The 25629-nt window shown below is 43.9% G+C and overlaps 1 protein-coding gene across 1 annotated transcript in view; it reads right to left on the minus strand.

The window, feature by feature from the left end:
* Positions 1-7305: 7305 nt before the first annotated feature.
* Positions 7306-25629, minus strand: part of KIRREL1 (kirre like nephrin family adhesion molecule 1) — a 163928-nt gene continuing 145604 nt past the window's right edge. Inside the window, exons 5-15 of the mRNA XM_043963055.1 lie at positions 24032-24182; positions 22015-22120; positions 21609-21757; positions 21109-21236; positions 19866-19992; positions 19663-19763; positions 18095-18293; positions 14878-14985; positions 14528-14667; positions 13955-14032; positions 7306-13400 (exon numbers count right to left, since the gene is read on the minus strand). Of these exons, the coding sequence (XP_043818990.1) occupies positions 12924-13400; positions 13955-14032; positions 14528-14667; positions 14878-14985; positions 18095-18293; positions 19663-19763; positions 19866-19992; positions 21109-21236; positions 21609-21757; positions 22015-22120; positions 24032-24182 (1764 nt within the window). The 3' untranslated portion in view covers positions 7306-12923. The remainder of the gene's footprint in view (positions 13401-13954; positions 14033-14527; positions 14668-14877; positions 14986-18094; positions 18294-19662; positions 19764-19865; positions 19993-21108; positions 21237-21608; positions 21758-22014; positions 22121-24031; positions 24183-25629) is intronic.

Here is a 25629-nt window from a genome sequence, read left to right on the forward strand (position 1 = left end):
AGTTTTCTTATCTTTAAAATAAGAGGAATGTATTAGATTAACTCTAAGGGTTTTTTATAGCTCCAAATCCTGTGAAATTTTTGAAACTATTGCAATGGCAAAGATCAAGCAGCCTACCCATCTCAAAAGTAAAGGCAGACAGATAAGCTACCATTTTCTCCTCCTTGGGGAATAACCAGAGAAAAGCGTCTGTGTTTGCCCTGGAAGGTAGGAAGGGAAAGAGACTCAAGGTATTATAAATAAAGGTCTCCCCTTATACTTGGAACTATTACAAAAGCATGTCAGGACAATTTTCTCAAATCGTATTTAGCTCTGGGCATTACATTTTAGGAAGCACGTTGTAAAGTTGGAAGGTGTCCAAAGCAGGATATCCTGGGTGGTGAGGTGATTGGAAATGCTAGATTACAGTCTAATGAAAGAATTATCATTATTATTACTACTACTAATATTAGCACTTATATAATGTCAATGTTTGGAAAGCAATTTATATATGTTGTCGCATTCGATCCTCACAACAACCTTTTGAAGTATGTGCTATTATTTCTCCCATTTTACAGGTGACTGAGAAAGGTTTAGCTACTTGTACAGCATCATATATGTAATAAGCATCTGAAAATTCTAACTCAGCCCTTCCTGACTCCAAGTCCAGAGCTCACTCCATTATGCAATCTAGCTGCCGGAATTGAAGCTATTTAGAGTAGCTAAGGGATTTAGGGTGTTGGAACCTTATGAAAAAAAAATGTACCAAATCATTAATGATTAGAGAAATAAAAATTAAAGCAACTGTGAGTTTCTACCTCTCACCCATTAGAGCAGCAAATATGACAGAAGAGGAAAATGACAAATGTTGGAGGGGCTGTGGGAAAACAGGCACATTAATGTACTCTTGTTAGAAATGTCAATTGGTCTAGCCATTCTGGAAAACTGTTTGGAAATATGCTCCAAATTGTCCATGACCTTAACCCTGTAATACCACTACTATGCTTTTACCTCAAAGAAATCAATGAACAAGAAAAAAATATTCATATGTTAAAAATATTTATAGTAGCAAAAAGCTAGAAACTAAGGAAGTGTCTAGCCATTGAGGAATAACTAAACAAATTATGGTATATGAAAGTAATGGAATATTATTGAACTATAAAAAATGATGAAATGGACAGTTTCAGAGAGGACTGAGAAGGTCTGCATGAACTAATGCAGAGCAAAATAAGCAGAATTCATGCTACCCACCTCATGCTGGAAAGGTAACGGACTTAAAATGTAGAATGAGACATATGTTTTTTAACATGATCAATTTGGGAATTTGTTTTGCTGAACAATGTGTGATTGTTTCCCTTTTCCTTTTTATTATTTTATGGGGGTGGGGAATGGGAGGGAAAGAAAATAAATTCTTTAAAAAAGACAGTAATAACCTTGCTTTTTTCCAGGGGGAGATAAAAGGAGGAGGAAAGATCATTGTTTTCAAATCCATATGACAGGTCAATTATAAAGAGGGTTTAGCTTGTTGTTTTGTTGGGGTTCCAGAGGCAAGAACTAGGATCAGTGAATGAAAGTAACAAGGGGGTAGATTTATTTCCATAGAAGGTGGAACTTTCTACCCTCAACCCCAACCCCACCTACCCACCCAAACCCCCAAATTTTCCAATACTAAAATGGGCTGCTTCAGTAGTTGTTGAGTTCTTTGTGGTGTAGGGGAAAGGAGTGATGGTTTTGGAGTCCAGAGAAACATACTCTGAATTCCAGCCCTGACATTTATTAGCTCTGTGTTCATGGAAAACATCTGTAAGCCTCAGTTTCCTCATATGTAAAATGGAGGTGGTAAAATCAGAAATTCCGATTTTACAAGGAAATTTACAGATTACTGACTGAGTCCACTCACCCCTCATTTTACAAGTAAAGAAACTGAGGTGGACATAGGTTCAGTGACTTGGCAAAAATGAAATGGGTAAGTAGCAAGGCAGAATTATACTCAGGTCTTCTGACCCTTCCTCTCCTTCCCCCCACCCCAACCCAAATCCAGCCTTCTTTCCACTAAATAATAATCCTTACACTGCCTACTTCACAGGACTATTATGAAGAAAGTTCTTTGTAAACCTTAAAGTACAGTACAAATGTGATTTATTATCCTTATCATTGCCATCGCTGAAGTGTTGGCTGCATGGCCATCTGTCAGGTGTGCTATCTAAGGGATCGTGGCCTCAGGAGGGGAGGCTCATCCTCCAAGGATTCTCTAAGTCTCTGGTCACTTTACAGAAGGAGAAACAGCAATAACAACAACAAAGAACAAGTGGCAACACAGCTGCTGGTCAGCGGCATATAGGAAGATGAGCCAGGAAAGAAGCCCATCCCCAAGCCTAGAGATCCATGCCACTTAGTGACCTGGCTCTCTTGGGAAAGAAAGCACAGTGTCTGTTTGAAATTTGGAGACAGGAGACAACAGATGGGCTATGCGGCAAGGGTGTTGGAGCATGAACTCGAAGCTTGAAAAAAATGAAATATTCCCCAATTTACAAACAAATACGGGATGTGTTTGTGCAGCAGCCACAAGAGAGCAGTGCTGAATGGAGAAAGAAAAAAAAAAGAGAGAGGGAGAGAGAGAAAGATAAAGACATTCTGCTCAGTTCTGGAAGCTGATGATGGTTCCGCTCTCCTTGGGAGGTCGCCTCTGCCTCTGCTAATTACAATGAAAGGGAGAAATAAGAAACTTCAAATGAGCTGGGATAAAATGAGCTTTATCTAACCCCTGATTGTTACTCCAAGAAGTACTGGCACCTCGGTTCTAGGGGAAAGGCAGGAGGCCATGACCACTGTCCAGAAGATGCTAGATAGAGGTACTAGGGAGCAAGAGGTCTGTTGGCTAGGAAGTTAAAAACACAAGTGTTAGAAGGTACTGTAGAGATCATCTAAACTCAATGCCTTCCCTCCCCTTCCCTTCATTTTACAGATGGAAATAATGAGACTCAGGGAGAGTGTCAGAGTCAGATGTCATGATCTTAAATGCCCCTTTCCAACTGTAGAGTTCACTGAGCCCTTCTCACAGTTCTCCCAATCTTCTATAAACCTCTAGGCAAAAACTATCTGGAGTTATATGCTGTTAGGCCAGGACATTATAATCTGTTAGCTGCTGAAAAGCAGGCACTTTTGAGCTTTCTAACATGGGCTGGATTGTAGAGTGGGGAAAATAGGGTTTCTTGTTTAGTGTTGCATATTCATTCCAATTGATGAAGAAAGGGCATATTTAGCCTTAGCAACCTTTACTAAAGGCTCATTCTTCTCTTACACACAATAGGAAAATAGGATTCAGAACTAGAATGGACCTGAGAGTCCAACTCTCATTTTACATATAACAAACTGAGGGTCATCCAAGGGAAATTATCTTCCCCTTCATGGACACAGCTAGTCAATTACAGAGCCAAGATTCAAACTCAGGTCCCCAGACTCCAGTGACATTGGATTCAGCATTTCCTTCGAGGCAGAATAACCATCCTAAATCATAGCTCTAAAATATTAGTGGATGTCAAAGTTTCTATTGTTGCTATTGTTTCTAATGGTATACTCCTTCAAGGAGAGAATTCAGTATTTTCAAAAAGGGATAATTAGAAAGTGGGATTTAGACTCCCCACAGACTTCACCAAGCAAGGCCTTCAAGGAGCTCTCTTGACATGAGTTCACACTTCAACCACTACTTGACAGGGTACCTAAGTGTGAATGAGCAGTAGGAGCTACTAACAATGACAGGGCATCCCCTCAAAGAGAAAGCTAGGTGGTGCAGTGGATAGAGCACTATGAGTCAGGAAGACTCCTCTTCCTGAGTTCAAATCCAGCCTTATAAGTGGGGTGACCACAAGGAAGTCACTTAGCCCTGTTTGCCTCAGTTTCCTCATGCGTAAAATGATCTGGAGAAGGAAATGGCCAACCACTCCAGTGTTCTCATCAAGAAAACCCCAAATGGGTCATGAAGAGTCGAACATGACTGAAAAATGACTCAACAACAACATCCCTGAAAGGAAAGATATAGATCAGTGGGGTAAGAGATTAAAGATCCACTCACCTTCCACCCTAAAATATAGGCTCTATATAAAGCAGTAGCAGGTTCGACTATCTCACACACACACACACACACACACACACACACACACACACACACACGCATATACTCACACTCCTTCAAAACCTGGCCTCTTCCTATCCTTTCCATATTATGCTTTAGTCCTCTCTATGTACTTTTTGATCCAGTGACACTGTCCTCCTGGCTATTTCTGGCACAACACACGCCATCTCCAGATTTGGGGCATTTTCACTGGTTGTACTCAATGCCTCGAATTCTTTCCCTCCTGGTCTCCAATTCCTGGATTCCATCAAGTATCAGCTAAAATTCTACCTTCTGGGGCACCTAGGTGGTCCAGTGGATAAAACACTGGCCCTGGAGTCAGGAGAACCTGAGTTCAAATTCAGCCTCAGATACGTATTAGGTATGGAACCCTGGACAAATCACTTGATCCCAATTGCCTGCAAATGAATAAAATAAAATAAAATTCTACCTCCTGCAGGAAGCATTATGATTCTTTTTGATGTTAGCGCCTTGCCTCTGCTATAATTTCCAATTTATCTTGTACCTATCTTATTTGTACATAGTTGTTTGCATCCTGTCTCCCCCCTCCCATTAACTATGGAGCTCCTTGAGGGCTGGGACTGTTTTTGCCTGCCTTTGTATTCCTAGCTCTTAGTACAGAGCCTGGAAGATAGTAAGCACTTAATAAATGCTTGTTGATTTGACTTGACCTCTTTTTCCTTTTTCTGTTTTCTCTCTTACTCCACTTAGAAGCTGATGGTAGATATTTTGATGATTCATCCATAATAACAACAAGAGCGAAAACAGTTGACCTTTATATAGTGCTTTAAGGCTTATGAAGTGCTTGATATAAGTTGTCTTATCTAAGCAGAGCACTATCAATGTGGCCATTTCCTGGTTCCAAACCATCCATACCTTCTTATCCGGAGCAAACCATTATTTGGAGCCTAAGAAAGAGAAGGTGGCAGATGGATTCACGCATAATCCATCCCTCCACATATAACATATATGAAATACATATGCTATAAGCACACATGTACTTCTATTTCCATCTTATTGCATCATACTTATCAAAGCATTTTCACTTTCCCAACTCTGTATAATTTGCTCCTTGAATATCCCTCAACCTTACCCTGCCCTGTGGTGCAGACATTTCAAGTTCCACTGACTCAGAAAAGTGAAGAATTCCAGTTCAAGGAGCCTCCATGGGTCTCATGGGCCATTTGGAAATCAATATCTGTATTTTCCTTAGGTCAAGTTCAAAAGGAAGGAGTCACAGTAACTTTGATCCTGAACTTACATGTTCTTTTAAAAATTATTTATTTTTAGATTAATTTAATTAACAAATTTTATTTTCTCTCTTCCACCCTGCCTCCCACCATTGAAAAAGAAAAAAAATGAACAAATATGCATAGTCAACCAAAACAAATTCTTCCATTGGGTATGTCCAAAAAATGCCTTGTTCTGTAACCTGAGTCCATCACCTCTCTGTCAGGAGGTGGGGACATGCTCCATCATCAGTCCTCGGGAATCATGACTTGCTATTGTGTTGATCCTCATTCTTAAGGCTTTCAAAGTTGTTTGTTTTTACAGTGTTCTTATTGCATAAATTGCTCTCCTTATTCTACTTACTTCAGCTCATAGAAGTCTTCCCAGGTTTCACTGAAAGTGTCCCTATCAACATATCTTATGTGAGCCTAAGCATTCTAATAGATTATTTTAGAATTTTAAGGATTATCCCAAACTTTCCAATAAATTTTATCTCAGAATTCTAATGGAGATGAGCTCACAACTCTAGGAGTGGTTAAGAAATTAAAACCTACCTCTTGAGAGAAGACATGATGTAGATCAGACATGATGTCATCTTCAAATGCCTCTTCACTATCTCAAGTAGTGAGTTTTAAGTTGTCTAGCATGTCCTGTTTGTATTTAACTGAACTATGTCTCCACCTTTATAAATCCAGTTTGTTGACACACTGGAAAACTATTGAAACTGTTGTGCTTTGAAAAAAGTTGATCTATCAATTTCAGCCAAAATAGGGGTGGTCGCTGAAGCTCTTTCTTTCTTTTTTTGGCGAGGCACTGAGGGTTAAGTGACTTGCCCAGGGTCACACAGCTAGTAATGTGTCAAGTGACTGAGCCTGATTTGAACTCAGGTCCTCCTGAATCCAGGGCCGGCGCTTTATCCACTGTGCCACCTAGCTGCCCCTCAAGCTCTCTTAATCTCATTTTACATTATGAAAGTTGAAAAGCCTGTAGGAATTGTGTCCAGAGAGCACTGAGTGAGCTGCCCATCTCTGGACCCTTCTGCTTGGATTCTAGCTATCTGTGAAGAACATTATAGACAAGAATCATGATTTGGTTGTACTAGATGATCTTTGGGAGCCCTTCCAACTCTAAGATTCTAACAGATGGTTTTAGAATTCTAAGAGCTTCTCTCTCACAGGGCTCTCTCATCAGAGAACGGCCTCAGAAATCATCTAGTCTGACACCCTCATTTTAGAGATGACGAAATTGAAGTCCAGGAAAATTATAGCTTATCCAACATCACATCAGTTGTAAATATTAAAAGTGGGGCAAGCTAGGTGTTGTAGTGGATAGAGCACTGGTCTTGGACATGACTAGCTGTGTGACCCTGGGCAAGTCATTTTTTCTCTGTGCCTCAGTTTCCTTATTTGTAAATAGAGGGATAACAACATGTATTTCTCAGGGCTGTTGTGAGGATCAAATAACATATTTATAAAGCACTTTACAAAATTTAAAGCCCTAAATAAATGCAAGCTATTATTGTTGGTGGTGAGATTTGAACCCAGGTCCTTGGATGCTACAGCCAGGGCTCTTCCTACTACTGTTGTATCCTGGAAATGAAAAATATTTAATTCTGTTTTTACTTGGGCTCTTAATGATTACAAAGTTTGGTCCTTGGATGTCAAGACTGCTATAGGATAAAATCAATAATTTTTTAAAAAGCAAAAACAAACAAAAAGCAAGCCTTCTCCATGGCCTATAACATATAGGTACAGGGTACTGGAATACTATCCTTTAGAATCTCCATTTGATAAACTGTAGACCCCCTAAATCTAGAATGATTCACGAAGAACCAGACGACTTTCCCAGAAACTCTTTTCCCACATGCAACAAAGAATACACAATTTGGCACAACTTTTCTTTTTTTTTTTTAACATTTATATTTATATATATAAAAAATTAAATATATATAATATATAGTGTGTTTAAGACTAAAAATATAGTACATAATATTTAAAAAAAAGGAAAATGAAAAAGGCAGAATAGGAAAAGGTGTGAGGGATGCACAGATACACATTGCTAAAAATCTACGATGGTTTGTCCTAACAAAAATAATATATTTTTTCTCTTTTCTTAATTATCATCATGGATCCATTCATTTAACACTGAGGACCTGGGGGAATGAATTTCAACTTTAGAGTCAGGGACCAAGTATGCAAACCTGATAGAGGTTTAGACAAAAATGGCAACTGTAGCTCTGATCCTCTTTTTTGTGTGTGATTGGAGGCCAACTCTTCCAGGTCACTATTGCTAATGAGATTGTATCAAGAGATAGACTGCCCCCTTTCTAGGTGAAGGTGAATTCTGGGTGTATGGTATCAGAAAATCTCCAGATGTGTAAAGCGTTGGGGCGGGGGAGTGTCCACAGTGCATTGATTCTATTCAGAGGTCCACAGCATATTAGCACCTCCTGAAATAGAGCCAATGAGAGGGCCCAGAGAAAAGTCAGGAGGTGAGCAAAGAATGATTACCAGTTATATGCAGGTGATTATTATTATTACTGTTATTATTATTTTTAAGGGCAGGTTCGTACCAGGACTGCCCAGTATGGCCTGTGACTTCTCTGCAGCAATTATTTCTCCAGGGATAGGACCTGGAGCTCGCTCACAGTGATGCAAGGAAGCAAGATTTCTCACCCTCCCCCTTTAAAACAATCCTGGAATCCTTCCACCCCAGTTCAACCAATCCCCAGTTAATCCCAAAGTTCAACCCAGTTGATCAGAAGGAATCTAATTGTGGCCAATGGAAGCTAAGAGGGTGGAATGGCTTGTAGTGGACACTGTTGAGACATATTTAGGAGTGGGAGTCATCATTATGGCAATGGGGTGGGGGAGGCAGGCAAGGAATGGGAAGGATAGGGGATGATAAATTTCTTTTCTCACCTCTTAACAAAAATAAAGCTTTTCAAATTACATTACACCTGTGCATTTCAATACTTCATAATCCCTACCCCAATGCTCATGGGGAAAGGGGCATTATAAACACCATCGAGGCAATTCCCTCCATTATACAGCAGAAGGGCCAACAGAGGCACAGAGAGGCATGGTGATGTCCAAGGTTGCACAGCAAAGGGGAGGAGAGACATTCCATTTCTGAGAGGAGGACACCCTTAGAAGGCTCATAAGCTAGGAAACTGGACCCAAGAATTAGAATGGCTAGTGAGAGTGGAAGAAAACAGGCAAAATGAGGACTCATCCAGGTCATGTGAGTCTTTTGGATGTCAAACTAGATTACTCAACTCCACAGTGAAGCTTTTAAGCCTGAATGACCCACCTTAGAAGTCTACATGGATTAAGCAAATTGGAAGACTGCCTAATTGCCACTTCAGGGAGTCCAGAGGTTAGGGGAAAAGAGATCTCAGAACAATGTGCCCTGGAATCTCCACTGTGCTTTCCCCTCCATGCAAACCATTGAAACAAGATAAAGAAAACTCCCCTAGAAATCTTTGTGAAAAGAAGTTATTCTTCATTTGGGCTTTAGCGCAGTTATATTTCTTGAGAATAGGAGAATGGGCAGATTAAACTTCCCTTTCTCCTCCCCAAAATGGAATATGGTGAGCCAAAGATCACATGTACCATGCCTTTATCTCCTCACCCCTATCCTATACTTAGATCAAATCCACCCATGGATTTGCTAGGGAGATTTAAGGGGGTGCAAGATTCAAGATGTCACAAGGTCTACCATGGATAACGGAGGCCATGGCTAAAGTTGAACTCCACACAGAATAATAGTATGATGGGATAAAGCACCTTCTCTCTCCCTTACCCAAATTGGGAGAGGGTGCTTGTCCAAAGACATCCCACCCCTACCCAAAGCACAAGTGAAATGGTCTCTTCAAGATCTAAGATTGTACAAAAGTTGTAAAGTTCCCTTACCTCCTGCTGCCAATTTTCTCCTCCTATTATCAACTCTTCTCCTATTTTCTGTTTATATCTTCTCTAATAAAGAGGTCTTTACTTCATCTTCCCAAAAGCAGACCAGAACAGGTCCCAGACCTCAGAGTTAGATACTTTGGCACACAGTAGGTCATTCTAAGGGCCATACCTATTACTTATGAGGGAGCTGTCATCCCTCCAGGATATGAGGACTTCTAATTCCTTTTTCTGTCCTCAAATTATTAATCTCCAGAAAACAGGTACCATCCTTTCCTGAGATGATTTTGTTTACAGATGTCTTTGCAATAATCAACCCTTAAACATCGAGTAGAGAAATAAAGCCGTATGGGTTGATCCAAAAACAAATGGATAATCCAAAATTAATTTTGTTTTGAGGTTTGGAATGTGTTTCTATTTATGCGTGTGAATATGAGTGGCCTGATGTTCTAGAAATTCATTTCACCATTTCAAACCAAAAGATGAAGCCTCACAGTGAAAACTCAAAGGGGAGATAGAATGCTTATTGGACTTTTCTACTGACCTCTTTGCCTATTGTCAGTTTTCTACTCCACACCAGGGACAGATGGTATCATATCTCATATAAACATATATATGTATACACAGGTACATACATATACATATACACGTATATATAATCTCAAAGAGCTATTTAGCTCCTTTCCAAACTTGCTGCCTACATGGATCACACCTTCCCCAAGGATGGAGAAGAGCTGATGAAGGACTTAGGTTTCAAAGGCCCTTTTCAGTAACTGGGCTAAAGTACAGGGAGGGAACTTCAAATTCCCTTCCCTCCCATAGGACCATATTTAGAGTAAAAAGTCATTTGAGGAAGTGAAAGCAACACAGGAATAGAATGTTCAAGGAGGAGGAGGGAGAATTACCCAGGCTAAATAGTAAGATGAATAACCTAGAGCTGGATAATGCAAATGCATCTAAAACCCTCTAGGAAAGTCACTTCTGGGCTTCAGTCTAGTTTCTGACACCCCCTCCCCCCAAACTGTCCCCACCATTGACTCAGGCCCCACCTTCTTCAAGTGGTTTCAAGAGTCCACCAAATTACCCACACTTCCCTGGGGCCTCCCCCCTCCTATTACATATCCAGGAATCAGGGAATATAGGGGAAGAGGCTAACATTTGAGTTGAGCAGAGAAAACATCATGAACTCAGCCTGGAAAGAAGGGAAACAGGCAAATATACATTTTTGGCAAGTCTTCATCAGCCGCTCTTAAGCCAAAGAGGTATACCCTTTGGTTTTTCCATTTAAAAAAAATCCAACCAATCAGATTACTTTAAAATTTAGATCACCTAAAATCTCTGGATTTTTTTCCCTCCTTTAGTCCAGATGATTGACAGCTGGATTTGTTTATAGACACCTATATCTTAAAGAAATTTTCCTAGAGACCTTTCTCCATGAACAACTTCAAAAGATGTCTTAGATGGAGAAGTTTGGAACTCATCAGATGTCTCCAATATGTGACCTACCCCAAGCACCTCCCTTGGATTTTAACTGATTAACCTGTATATTTGGAACCAGGGCATACTTCAGAAGTAGAACTCTGTCCTTACACAGGAGAGGTTGGGTGAATGTCATCCCACAGACCCATCCATAAGGGTGTTGATGGCGCGTAGCTGATGAGCATGTAGCTCGTTAACATGAACAGGATTAATGAACAGTGACCACCAAAAAGGAGCATGGTGCATTCTGGGAAATAATCTCTGGGAAATAGACCAGAGGCTCCACAGCTGCTTCTCCCCTCCAGAAAGAGTATGATGAGTCCTACCTTTAATTTCTTTTGGAGGGGTGGGGGCTTGAGCAGAATCTAAGCCTACTCCCCCAGCTCCTATTCTCTTTGGTTAAAAGGGTGGAGACTGAGGGACAGGTCCCAGATAGAGAAATTGGAACACTTAGAAGGTCTGGAGATGGGATGGGGAATGAGGTTACTTTTTAGAATCCTACCACCCAAAGGAACATATGTTCTTCCCCTGGTGGTGATTCCTAGGTATTAATCTCTCTTCCTAGTCACCCCTCCAAGGAGGATTAGTTGGGGGCACCCAGCTCCCACCAACAGGGTGGTCAACAAAAGTTTGATGTTCAAGGCACTGAAAGTGGACTAAAGGTTCTGGCTGAGCCAGAAGAAACAAACAAAAGACACTTTAACAGAAAAACCTATCTGAGGATATCACTGGCAGTTGTCATCCTTCAGGAAAAGGTCTTCCTAGCCACTCTTTACCAGGTTATGGCACTCAGTCTGTGAGTCAGACCACTTGACAGGTTCCACTGCCTGAATAAATAAGTATTCAAAGTGCTTGGAGACTGGAAGTGTGATGGAGAATGCCCATTCCTGGGTGAGAAGCAGAGGCCACTCTTGCCCATCTGGGCTTCTGGCTTTCTTCTCCCTCTCTACTCTACTGGGGCTTATGTTTGGGAGGGCACTTTAGAATTTTTTTTTGAGATAGTTTTACTGTTGTTTATTTTTTTCTTCCTGAAATTTATGAAAATAGTCTACTGGCTCTTGGTTGCCCTCCACACTACCTTGATCTGTCCCTCTGCACCCCCCCCTTCCCACCCGAAGACAAAGTAGGGCATAGCTAGGGAGAGATGAGACTGATGGTGATGGTGGTGAGTTGGGTGGTAGTGGGAAGACAGAGAGGTTGGGGCTCCCTCTGGTGCCAATTCTAGATACTGCACCAAAGCACATTGTTCCCCTTTGCTGGTGAATTAAGACCCGAGTTTCTGCTGTTTCTTCTATTGTCCCTTGAATCATTGCCTGCTCTGCCAAGCAAGCCCAGGATTTGCTGGTGGAAACAGGCCTAAGCATCACCTTATTACTCCTGGTCAAATATTCTTTCCACCATACCAAGCTGTCTCTCTAAAGGAGGGAACAGGGCTGGGTGAGGAGATACTAGGGAAGCTAACTCCCTATGGAGGGGACAGAACACAGAAGCAGCAGCAGCAGCAAGCAGCTGCAAGAGTATTTGATCTCTGGTTGAACTTGGATGTATTTGAACTTGCAACCAGGGTCACCCTCAAACTAGGATTTGAGCTTCTTTGTCCATACTCCATATAGGGATAGGGCAAATTCAGGGTGTGAGGGCAAATGGCAGGGGGCCCAACCAGGGGCTCCTGACCTGAGTCTCATGTTTGGTGGTTTGCCTGTCGAAGGACCCGAGAAGGAGCCCCCCTAGCCCACAGCACGGCCACTCCTGCTCAGCATCCCCATTCCTCCAAAGCAAGGTCCCCACTTCAAGGGAGACAAGAGGGGCAGGGGGAGCAGAAAGACAGAGACAGAGACACACACCACAAACAAAACTGAACTCTCTGTGGCTTCCCCAGCCCCTACTCTCCCTGCCTCCATGCTGGGGGGGTGGGAGTAGGGAGTGGGATGGGCCAGAAGAGAAAAATCTCCCCAAGGAGAGAGAACAGGATAGTCCCAAGTGTTCAGGGTATGAAGCACCATCCTTGGGATAGGGGGTGTTTCAGACACATGTTCTTCCCCCCACTAGTAGTGGGAGGAGAGCTGGGGAAGGGGTTGAGGGTGAGGGGAAGATAGGTTCAAGACGGAAGCAAATGGCAATGCCCCTGAATATCAGGGAACAGTCAAGAGAGCCTTCTCCTCTGCCCCGCAGAGACACCCACCCCAGGCTCCCTACACATGAGTCTGCATCCTTTGCTGGAACCTCTGGCCATAGTCTGAGTGCTGGGATGTGTAGGAGAATCGAGTGGCTGTGGCGTACTTGCCTATGGGGTCATAAGCCTCATAGGGGGTCCGCTCCAACCCCGGGGGAGGGGGCTGAGGGTAGCCAAGCCGGTAAGTAGGGTAGTTGGCTGCCCCAGGGAAGGGGTGGGGGCCAAATTTCTCATAGTTCTCATAGGAGAGCTGGCTGGCTTGTTCACCACCACCTGGGGGTGGAGGGCCAGGGGCAGGGGGTTCGGGGCCATAGTCGGGGGCGGGGCCCCTGGTGTAGGTGCTGAGTTGGGCATAGCCGCTGGCATGAGAGAGCCGAGAGGAGGGGCGGGCATCGAAGCGGGCAGGGCCTGGAGCGCGGTAGTCAGCGTAGAGGACAGCCCGGGAAGAGGGGCGGTCTTCATGTGCTCGGACGTTGTAGTAGCCATTGGTGGGGTCCTAGAACATGGGGAGGGAGAGAACAGTTAGAGAGAAACTTTCCCTTGAGGCTTGGGACCCAATCCCTCTGGCCTGGCCAGCTCTTTCTGCCATATCTGGGCCATATTCCCAGTGCCTACTCTTCTCTGACTCTGACCTACTCCATGTCTCACCTCAGAGGTCCAACTAGGGCAAGGTGGCTGGGGCTCTGTCCCCAGGTGCCAAAATGTAGAGGATGCTAAGTTCACATATTCCTTAAGCAGTGTGGAAACAGCTTAGCTTAGAACTGAGTTAGCAAAATAGCTAGTTAAAATAGAAAGCTCCCAAATGGTTTATTCTTTTTGCCCCTGGCTGATCTGACCACTGGAGTGCCTTCAATGTGGCCTAGAGTCCCCATCTCCCATCCCCCTGCTGCAAATGAACTTGTCTTTAAAAGTGAATTTGGAATCACTTCCCACACAGCTTCCCCTAGGCACAAAAACTGATAGCTACAGATCTGCCTCATATCCCTCATTCCACCACCTCCCCATCCCCACCGCCCTGACCCTGCCAATTCCGGGACTCCCACTCCAGACCTTCATCTCATACTCTTCTCGGGTGTCAATAGTGTCGCAGCGAAGGTCTTGTTTCAGATCCACATCATCCTTAAATGACTATGGGGACAGGAGAGTAGATGGAATAAGAGGTTAAGTAGTCAAAGGCAAAGGGTCATGCCCCCTTCTGCTAATGAAGTGGTGGCACACGCCCAATATTGGAAGTCAGGAGACCTGGTCCTTGGTCTGCTCCCAACTCAGAGTATGACCTTGGGCAAAGTCTCTGCCCTGGGCCTTAGTTTCCTTACCTGTAAAAGGAGGGTGTTCGAGTAGATGAATCCTAAGATCTTTTCAGCTTTAAAAAAGCTACAATTCTAAATAAGGCATAAAATGAGGGTGAGATGTCCCCCAGGGTACCAAGGGGCATATGTGCAGCAGCCTGAAGGGGAGACTGCCTTATCTGCCCTTTCCCAGGGAAAAACCTGCCCTTTCTAGGAACTCTGTCCAGGGCAGAATTTCCTTGGCACAGTGGTTTTGAAACCCAAAGGCTAGGCTCAGATAAAAGAAGAGCTAGGAGAAGAAATGGTTGAGGGAATTGTGTCCTGGGTCCCTCACCGAATAAATAGCCTTCATAACTCTGGTGGCTGTGGACACACTGGCAGTGTCATCCTCCCGGTCAGGGTGTAGGGTGAGTGGCTCACGGTTCACTGTTTCCACCTTGATGTCCAGCTTTCTCAGAGTCACATCCTTTCGGCCTGGAGTTAAAGGGAAGGTAGACTGGCATTGGTTGAAAGCAGTCCATGACATCTGCTAGGCATGTCAGTTCTCTTCCCTCTTCACTCCCACCCCCACTCCCAGGAAAGGGGCAATAGGAGAGGGAATAGAGGGGGGAAGAATCCTGGTAAGGAGGTTTCAGGGTAGGGATTAAGGGGAGGACACCCTGTTATCCTGGAAACCATACTTACTTCCTTTGCGGCGTCTGTAGAGGAAGAAGACAAGGGCAGTGAAGAAGACGATGAGGAGGATTCCTGCACCGATTGTAGCCCCTGCAATGATGCCCACAGGAAGGACTTCTATGGAAGAAGTAGAGGGGTGTTGATGTTATACTGGGGTGAGAGTCAAGGGCTAAGTTTGGGGGTGAAGGTTTATTTTGGAATGAGGACCAAGAGCTAAACTTGGGGAGAAGGTTCAGTTTGGGAGTGAGGCTAAAGGTTATATTTGTAGTAAGTGTTCAATCTGGTATCAGAATTAGGGTTAAATTTGGGGTCACAGTTCAATTTAAGACTCAATTTGGGCTTAAGTGAATTTTGGGAGTTACCACAAGTAGCTTTCAAATTATGTTTATGTTTAAATTTAAAAGTGGCATAGGGTTTTCAAAGGTGTCAAACTTGCCCCTGGCCCCCAAGTCAGGCAAAACTCTCAGGTGAGGCCCAAACCAGATTAAAATGTAATTGGGGGGCAGCTAGGTGGCACAGTGGATAAAGCACCGGCCCTGGATTCAGGAGGACCTGAGTTCAAGTCCAGCCTCAGACACTTGACACTTACTAGCTGTGTAACCTTGGGCAAGTCACTTAACCCTCATTGCCCCACAAAAAAAAAGAAAAGAAAAAGAAAGAGAAAGAGAAAAAAAATGTAATTGGGAAATGTTTAACACAACAAATAAAAATACAATGCAATGTAAATAGTTATTTTGTGGTTTTCTAAGTCAATAAGCATATGCTGGGCAAAGACTAATTTCTATTTCAGTTTTACCTCACTGGTTTATATTAAGATTTAACATTAAGATTCGTTTTAGCGGAAAAGTAAAGGTTGGGACTGGGTTTAGGATTAGGCTAAAACCTGGGTTGGGCCTTGGTATGGTTTTAGGATTATGATTAGAGATGAAACTAAGTAAGATTTGGTGCTAGAGTTAGATTGGCTCAAATCAAACAGAATTGTGTGCAGAGCACTGTCCTAGGTGCTGATGAAGATGCAAAGTTTAGATGCCCTTAAGGAGTTTACACTCTCTCTATCAAGGGACTTGGTTACCAGAGTATAGTGGAATGTAGCTTCTCTGAAGAAAGGAATCACTTCATTTCTGTCAATCACAGCCCCTTCCTCTCAGTAGGGGCTCAAAAATATTTATTGAATTGGCTAAAGGAACAAGGGATATTTAGCCTGGAGAAAAGAAGAGTTACAGGGCATATAACAGGTACCTTCAAGTATCTGAAGGACTCTCATGTGGAATAGGGATTAGATTCTGCCTCAAAAGCAGAAGAAGAAGTAACATGTAGAACACATAGAGACAGATTTTAATTCAATATAGGTTTAAAAAAAACTTCCCAACAAACAGACATTTGTAATAGTTTCTAGGCCTTGGGTCAGTTAACTTATCCCATTCCCTCACTTCATCTGCAAGCAAGGCCAGACCACTCTCTTTTAGGCCAGCCACATATCTATTTGTCTATCCATTTCTTTCCTATGTGGGCACTGAGCATCCCTGTAGTAACCACTTAATAAATGCTTGTAGCCTGACTGATCCCTAACCAATGCCCTAGGGTCTAACCTCCTATGGGTCATTAGCCAATAGCTGCAGCTTCACTCCAGGTCTGCTGAATGGATCTAGAAACTTTGTCTCACTCACTCTTACTTTTCCTAGGAATTGCATTTCCTTTCACACCTTATCTAATGGTCCTTTTTGTTCCAAAAGCTTTTCCTGATGCAGCCCTCTTCATTGCTCACACCTGGACTTTCCTGCATAGGCATTTTTTGTGGTTTTTTTGTTTGTTTTTGTTTTTGTTTTGTTTTGTTTTATTTTTGTTTTTGTGGGACAATGAAGGTTAAGTGACTTGCCCAGGGTCACATAGCTAGTGTCAAGTGTCTGAGGCTGGATTTGAACTCAAGTCCTCCTGAATCCAGGGCCAGTACTTTATCCACTGTGCCACCTAGCTGCCCCTGCATAGGCATTTTTAAGTGCCCTTGTCAATGTGTCCCTTCATGTGATCTCAAATTGACTTTCCAGGTGGGAGAGTGCTATTTTCTCTATCACAATAAGAGATCCTGGAGTCAGAGAACAAGTCTTCATCAGGTTGTAAGCTTCCCATAAGTAAGCTTCCCTCTATTTGTCCTATGATATTAAAGCTCTTTGAGAGGGCTGTCACCATGACAGAGAGGGGACTTGGGTTTGTGCCATGTGAAGGTAGGTTGGAGGACCTGGGGTCCTTTCATGTAGAGAAGGACATGATAGCCGTCTTCAAATGTCTGTAATATGAGAAAGGGATTAGATTGGCTCCATTGGGTCCAGACAACAGAAAGAACTAGGAGCAGTGGGTAGAAGTTACCAAAAGGCAGATTTTTCAGCTTGATGTAAATAAAAAATTATTAACAATTAGTTCTTCCAAAGTGTTTTGGGAAATAGCAAGTTCCTCCTTGTTGGGCATCTTTTTTTGTGAGGCATTTGGAGTTACGTGACTTGCCCAGGGTCACACAGCTAGTAAGTGTCAAGTGTCTGAGGCTGGATTTGAACTCAGGTCCTCCTGACTCTAGAGCCAGTGCCCTATCCACAGTGCCACCTAGCTACCCCATTGTTGGGCATCTTTGAGCAATACTGAACATCTTTGAATGATACCATCCGTTGGAGGCTGGATGACCTTTTGTGGGATGTGTAGTAGAAGGAATTTGGGACAGTGTTGGGCATCATGGTCACTGACATCTCTTCTAGCATTGAAACTCTGATTTTGCAAAGAGGATATATTGGAGGGCAAAGGTAGGGCCTTTTCATTCAATCAATCAATAGACATTTATTAAGCATCTACTATGTGGTAGATACTATGCTAAGCACTTTCCCCTTCAGAATCTTGCCTCCCTTACTTATCCTGATTTAAAAAATATAGTTCAGGGTTCTGACCAATTATTTTCATCTTCCCCCGAAGAACCAATTAGCATTTATTTTTGTTCTTCCAAAACATCTGCATTTTCATTTAGTCTAAGATAAGGTACACAGGACATTCCCCAGTCCAGACTTCCCCATACCCTCCTTCTACTGGCACTAATCATTCTGTCCCTCCTGTTGCAGCTCAGGATAGAGGAGGATGGTGATTGAAACCTGCTATATGTTCTGCTTCTGGAGAGAAATGCCTGTGTCCTGCCAACACCTCTCCACCCTCCCCTCCCTGGCCTTTCCCTTTTCTTCTTTCTTCCTACCTTTCTCCTCTAGTGTGATGATGGCTGTGCCTGGCCCAAAACTATTCCAGGCTGTGCAGTTGTAGTGGGTCTGGAAGTCAGCCTCCATTACATTGTTGATGGTCAGGGTGGAAAGTACCCCACTGCCCGAGTTGGTCCTCTCCACGGTGTACCTCTCCAGGGTGCCCACCTCCAGGAAGTTCTCCTTCCAGGCCCAAGCCTAGGAAGGTGAGAAGGAGGACAGAAGTCAAGGAGTAGCAGGTGTATACCCAAGGCTTTTTTGCTTTATATCCTCACCCCCTGAATCCCAATTCTATTTAAGAGCTACAATATTTAACCCCAATTCAAATGCAATGTAATCCTGCAACTAACTATAATCCCACACTGATCCTAAAAGGAATCGCAGCCTTACACTTAGCATTATTGTTGCTTAGTCCTTTTCAGTTGTGTCTGGCTCTGTGACCTCTTTTGGGGTTTTCTTGGCAGAGACACTGGAATGATTTGCCATTTCCTTCTCCAGTTCATTTTACAGATGAGGAAACTGAGGCAAATAGGGTTAAGTGACTTGCCCAGGGTCACACAACTAATAAGTGTCTAAATCCAGATTTGAACTCAGGTCTCCCTGACTCCGGGCCTGGCACTCTATCCACTGGGCCACTTAGCCATCCCACTTAGCATTAACCTTTACCACAAACCAGCAACAATCTTTACTCTAGTAATCTTTGCCTCAACATTAACCCAACCAATTAAACCTAACTTTAACCTTGACCCAACACTAACCTTAACCCAATTAACCATAACTTCAAACATAGCCTTAACCTAATGCCAACCCCAATTTTAACTATATAATTAACTTTACCCCTAATTTCTACCTTAACCCCCAACTTAAAATTTAAACAGCTAGACTGAGCTGCTATTAAAGACCCATCAACATATTACAAGAACAGGTCAGTCCAAGAGCATTAGCCTCTAATACCACCACACTCGTGCTCCCTAGCTGGGAGGTCTAGCCCAGAATCACCTCCTCCACCCCCGGGAGACCAGGATTGGGGTTATGTTAACTGCTGGGATCTGGCTCTTTTCCAGGGATAAATCCTCCCGGATGTGCAAAGGAACATCCCCCTGGGAGCCTATCATTCCTACAGCCCAGGCTGCCGTGGTAATGAAGTGTCCCTGTGCAGCCCTGGAGTTAGCCAAATGGTCATTAAATGTGATGAGGGGTTTGACGGTTAATGGTCACGGAAGGAATTAATGGCTCAGAGTGAGGGGGAGGGGCATGGGGAAAGCAGAAGAGGGCTGGTCGAGGTAGAAAATAGTGTAGAAAGAAAGGCAGGAGAGGAGGTAAAAAGGGGGCAAGAGAAAAAAAGAGAAAAGGGACAAGGGAGGAAGAGGTAAGAATGAAAAGAGATGGAAAATATTCGGGCAAAAACAAAGAAAAGAAAAGAGTCGAAAAAGGAAAAACAGAAAGGGGCAGAAAGGAAGAAATTGGGAAAGGAAGAAGAGTCATGGAAGGGTAAGGAATAGATTGAATGTTGAGACAAGCCTCTCTCCCCTGGTGGAAGGTCCCAACCAGTCACCCCAGTACTCACAATTCTGTCAGGGGGTGGGGTGCTCCCAATGAAACATTCCACTTTGCCCCCGTCCCCACGGACAGCATATTGCACAGCCTCGCTAGAGATGATGGGGGGCCCTGGGAGATAGAGAGACAAGGACCAAGTGATGCCTCTGCCCTCTTTGTGCCTCAGCCCCCCAACCCCCCACAAGTCCACCTCTTACCCCACACTCAGCTCACCATTTACAAACAGTGCCACCTCTCGCTCAGCCACACCGATCCGAGGCACGATGGCCCTGCATGTATAGATGCCCGCATCTGCCTGGGTTACTGACTTCAGGTAAAGTTGGTTGCTGTTGCTTAGGACCTGGTCAGAGAGAGCAGCCTAAGGAGTAGAGCCAGGAGGCCTGGTTTCCTTGAGCAATTCAAGGCTCCAGATGGCATTAGAGGGAAAGTAGGAAAGGGAACTGGTGAATCCCAGAGCTGGAGGGAGACCCTAGAGACCACCAGCTCTCATTCTCTCTCTCTATCTCTCTGTCTGTCTGTCTCTGTTTTTCTTTCTGTCTCTGTCTCTGTATTTGTTTCTGTCTCTATGTCTCTCTCTCTTTGTGTGTCTCTCTCTGTATGTCTCTGTTTCTGTGTCTCTGTCTCTGTGTGTCTGTCTGTGTGTCTGTGTGTCTGTCTGTCTCTCTCTCCCCCTCCCTCTCTCCCTCTGCCACTCCAGTTAAGTACTTTGAGAGGGAACAATCCTCTTTCTTTTAGTTGAGATAAATTCCTAGCCTCCTGCAGTTGCCCACACCAGGGCTTCCTGACCCAATCAGGCAAGAGGCTGCTCTTCCTTCTATCTGACCAAAATCCCCCCTGCTGCAATTTAGATTCAATTTCTCAAATATGATTTTTTGTTCTTTCTCCAAGGTGAAGCACACCAATTATTTTCATCTTCCCCCCAAAGAACCAATCAGTATTCATTTTTGTTCTTTTAAGACCCTAGCATTTTCATCATCCTGAGATGAGGCATCCAGGACATGCCCCAGTCCAGACCTTCCCCATACCCTTCTCTCACTGGCACTAATCACTGTGTCCTTCCTGTTGCCTTTGACTGAGCCCAGCTACTCTCTCAGGTTCTCTTCCATGCTCCATGGAAATATTTCAATAATAGCTGACACTTATATAGTTCTTCAAGTTTTTCAAAGCATCCATTAACTTATTCGAGCCTTAAAAACAACCCTGTGAAATAGGTGCTATTATTATCTCCGTTTGCATATGAGTTTGAGGGATCAAGTGACTTGCCCGTTGTCACACAGCTAATAAGTAAGTGTCTGGGGTGGGATTGTAACTCAGGTCCTCCTGACTCCAGCACCCTATCCACTATATAAAACCCACTACCCTGGTCCAAAGTTTAAGATGTATGATAGGGCCCCTCTACTTTCAACATATACATCCCAACCCTTGGGTCTCCTGGATAAGCAGAAAGGGGGGTTACCATGTTGGAGTCCTTCTTGGTCCAGGTGAGGGTGAGAGGAGGATTGCCTGCCCACACGCATGTGATGGTTACATCAGAGCCGATGTCTGTGGTTGTGGGTTTGGGGTCAACCACAATCCGGGGGGCAACTGAAGTGGAAAGGAGAGGCTTGTTATGGTCCCCATTTCATCATGGTCCCCATTCCCACACCAACTATCTTGATTTCTCTTGTCCTACTCACTCTCCTCCCCTGATTCGATTGTTTTTCAGCTTCCCTTAAATCTTTCCTCAGTCCCTAATTCTCTCAAATAGCCTGAACCCACTAGGGGAGATGAGAGAAATGAGGGAAGGGGCCAGAAAGGAGATAGAGTTGGGCTCCTTTCTCCCCATCTTCTTCCTTTTTCTAAGACCATTTCTATTTAGGAAATGAGTTCAAATCATGCCCAAGATCCACTAGCCTTCAGGCTTCTTGGCAATCCTATCCTGGCCCATTCCTATGTTCCCAAACCAATGATACTTACAGTGGACATCCACTAGTGTGCTGACATTGGTGCTGCCTACATCATTGTGGACCTCACAGGACACAGGCTCCGTAAAAAAGGAGTAATCAACCTTTGTCTCATAGCGGCTTTCGTGAGCATCTTCAATCAGAATCCCACCCTTGGCCCACCTAGCCGACAAGAGAAAAGGAGGATCAGATTCCTGTACAGCATACCCTCCCGCCACCCCGACTGTTCATTACAATCCCTCTCTGCTCATGTCTCTATCCACAGGCCCCCTCCCCATCTCCTCCTACCCCTAATCCTTATCTCCAATATCCCTCTAAAATATGGTCCTCTCCTCAGGGCCACCTGTATCCTACCCTTTTCCGTAACCCACTTCCCTCTTACTCAATGCCCTCCCCAGTCCCTCTCCCTCTCCCATCACCTGTAGCCTTGGATTTCAGGGTTGGCTGTGGCCTGGCAGGTGAAGACAACTCTCTCCCCTTCCTGCACAGTCTGGGGTTGGATGGACAGAGTCACAGTGGGTGGGTCTGCATAATAGGGTGGAGGAAGGAAGTCAGGACTAGTCAAATTTGAAAAGCCTTCCTGTTCTTCTCCCCACTTCCCCTGTTTCCTGCCCCCCCACCCCAACACACACACCAGGACAGACCCACAGGACGGGAAAATCAGGAACTCAAGTTCAGAATTTATCAACTGCATTGAATAAATTACCTTCCTTACCCTCATGTCCTTTAGGGGATTGAAAATAAAGATAGAGACTTAAAAGTCCACAGGAAAAAAGCTATCAATTCAGAAGTAGAAAGAACTTAGGGGGTATTTAGTCCAACATATCACACCCCCTGCCTTCATTTTACAGATGAAGAAACAGGCCTAGGAATATTAAATAAATCACCCAAGGGTAGAGACCGTGTCTTATGTAAATAAGACATTTTTTTAGCTCTTAGGACACATGCTGAAGATAGTAAATGCTCAATAAAATGGTCATTGGGTCTGGAAGGAATAGGATGAAGCAGAAGGAACCCTGGATTTGTGGTTAGAAGACATGGGTTCAAATCCCAGCTTGGCTACCTGGGTTACCCTGGGAAAGTTATTTGAGTTGAGTTGAATGAACATTTCTGGGCCTCATTGTTCTCATCCATAAAATGGATTAGACTAGAAGGTTTCCAAAGTGCCTCACATTACTAAATTCTATGACTGTAAAAAGTGCAGGTTTCTAAATGCATGCTTCTGTGGATGTAATTACACATAGCTGTCACAAGGCGGCGATGTTGCTCCAATCAGAAGCATAGTCACTCCTTCAAACAGCACTATATGTTCCAGTTCCTCTAGCTATCCCCCTACCTTAGATCTCAGGGCTGATCAGTTTCCCAAAGTGGCCCAAAACCATTGCCCTTCTTTCTTTGTCCCCAGGGGGGAATTCTAAAGGTGGAATGGGTCTCCTCCAGGGGTAGGGAGTTCCCCCTCACTGGAAGTTTTCAATCGCTGACCAGATGACCACTTTCCAAGAATGAGGGGTAGCTAGGTGGTGAAGTGGATAAAGCACCGGCTCTGGAGTCAGGAGTACCTGAGTTCAAATCCGGCCTCAGACACTTAACACCTACTAGCTGTGTGACCCTGGGCAAGTCACTTAACCCCAATTGCCTCACTAAAAAAAAAAAAAAAGAATGATGCAGACAGGTTATCTGCTTGGGTAGGGGCTGAACTTGAGGCCCTCTGCGGCAACTTTCAGCTCTGAGATTCTGTCATTCTAGGTAGGGCGGTCACTTATTTATTGCAGCCCCTTTGCCCAGCATGCTCAGGAGAGATGATTTTATAGGGCCATACTTCTCCCACCCCACCCTTTGTTTTCCCAAATCATGTGCTTTTAGAGCTAAATGAAGGTTAGAGATTATCTAGTCCAGACCCCTCATTTTACAAGAGAAGTGATTTGTTTAAGGTCACACAGGTAATAATAATAATAACTATAATAACAAGGAAAAAGAACAAGAACAATGAGAGGAAGATGAGGAAGAAGAGGAAGAGGAAGAAGAAGAGGAAGAAAAGGAGGAGGAAGAGGAAGGACGAGGAAAAGTAGACTAAGTTAGAATCTATAAAGAATTTTAAGATTTGAAAAGTGCTTTAAATTGGATAGCTCAATAGATTCTCACAACAACCCTAGAAGTAGATGTTATGAGATGACAATTTTATAGGTGAGGAAACTAAGACAGGTCAATGTTAAATGACTTGCTCTGTGTCACACAGCTAGGAAACGTCTGAGGGACAATTTGTACTCGGGCCTCCCCAATGCCAAGTGCAGACTCTATCTACCTAGCTGCCTAGCGATTGAAACTCTCCTATTTTGACTCTAAATCCGGAGCCTTTTCCACCGTACTCTACTTCTTCTATATGCAGCAGCCCTGCTCCTCCACACTCCCCCAGACCCAGGAGGTCCCCAGGCTCACGATGCACGTTGAGCTCGATAGAGGTCTCCTTCCCGCCAGGGATGGCTTCATTGGTGCTTCGGCAGGTGAAGACACGCCCAATGTCCAAGTCGGTGGGGTAGATGAGCAACTGGCTGATTGTGGTCTCCCTCTTTCCATCTTTTAGCACCTCCTAGTAGTGAGGGTGGGGAAGAGAGGCAAAAAAACCAAAGTAAGACAAGATTAACTCACCCCATCTCAAGTTAGGAATCAAAAAATTATGAACTAGGCTTTGCGGGGAGAAGGGAGCCCTGAAAAGTTGTCTCCCTTTTGTTGCTAGGGTCTTAGGCTTCAACTCCAGGATTCTTTGGCATGAAGTTTCTCCTCTTCCACGAAGCCTTCCGTGCTGCCCCCCCTCACCCCACAGTGATCTCTCCTTCCTTGGAACGACTACAGCCCTTAAAATCTGTACTGCTCATTTGGTTTGTAGTGTACACTGTCTGATACGGTTACTTGTTTTTTCATGAATGTATATCTTAGCTCCACAAAGAGACTCCTCGAGGGCAGGCATGGTGTTATTTATTATGTAGCCCTTCATGGTGTTAAACACAGTGCTGGGCATTCACACATTCAACAAACATTTATTAAGCACCTACTATGTGCCGAGCATTGTGCTAGGATCTAGGGAAAAGCAAAGATTAAATAATATTTGGCCCTTACCCTTGAGACATTTACAGTCTAGTAGGTGGATTGGACCCATTTATAGATAATACGAATATACATTATTATATGGTAAGTACATCAAAGAGATGTAAGGTATTGTGTGGAGTTTGAGGGGGAGGGAAGGAGGTTACGTAGGGATCTGATGTTACTGAGGGATCAGGATCAGGGAAGACTTCCTGGAGGAGTTGGCATTTGAATTGAGTTTCAAAGGATGGACAGGAATTGAAAATGTGGAGAGGGAGAGAGAGGGGGCGGGCATTTCCTGACAGGGATTGATCTGAACAAAGTCACAAAGGATGCCAGAGATGTGTGATGGTCAGACACACTTTTCCAGTTTGGCTTCAGTGTAGAAAAATATAGGATAAACCTGGAAATACAGGATACAGGCCATCTACAGAGGGTACAAAGGAGTTCTGTAAATACTTGCTTACTGTTTAATCTCAATTGAGCAGTGAGATAGGACCCCAGCTGAGATAGGAGAGGAGGAGGTGGGGTTTGATCAAGTAATTTTCTTTTTTTAATGGGGGCAGGGAGACAGGATGATGCCCATGTTGGGCAGGAAAGTTGAGACTAGGACCAAGATTGATGTTTTACATAATTGCACATGCATAACCTATACTGATTGTTTGCAACCTTGGTGAGGGGGGAGGGAGGGAATGAGAGAGGGGTAGAATTTGGAACGCAAAACGAACACCAAGATGCAGGTAGAGGAATGCCCTGGATCCCTTTTTATTCAGTCCCTCAGTCATATCCAACTCTTTGTGACCCCATTTGGGGTTTTCTTGGCAAAGAGACTGGAGTGGTTTGCCATTTCTTTCTCCAGCTCATTTTTACAGGTGGGGAAATTGAGGCAAACAGGGTTAAGTGACTTGCTCAGGATCACTCAGCTAGTAAGTGCCTGAGGCAAGATTTGAACT

This window comes from Dromiciops gliroides, chromosome 4, assembly GCF_019393635.1.
Source record: "Dromiciops gliroides isolate mDroGli1 chromosome 4, mDroGli1.pri, whole genome shotgun sequence".
NCBI classification, from domain to species: domain Eukaryota; kingdom Metazoa; phylum Chordata; class Mammalia; order Microbiotheria; family Microbiotheriidae; genus Dromiciops; species Dromiciops gliroides.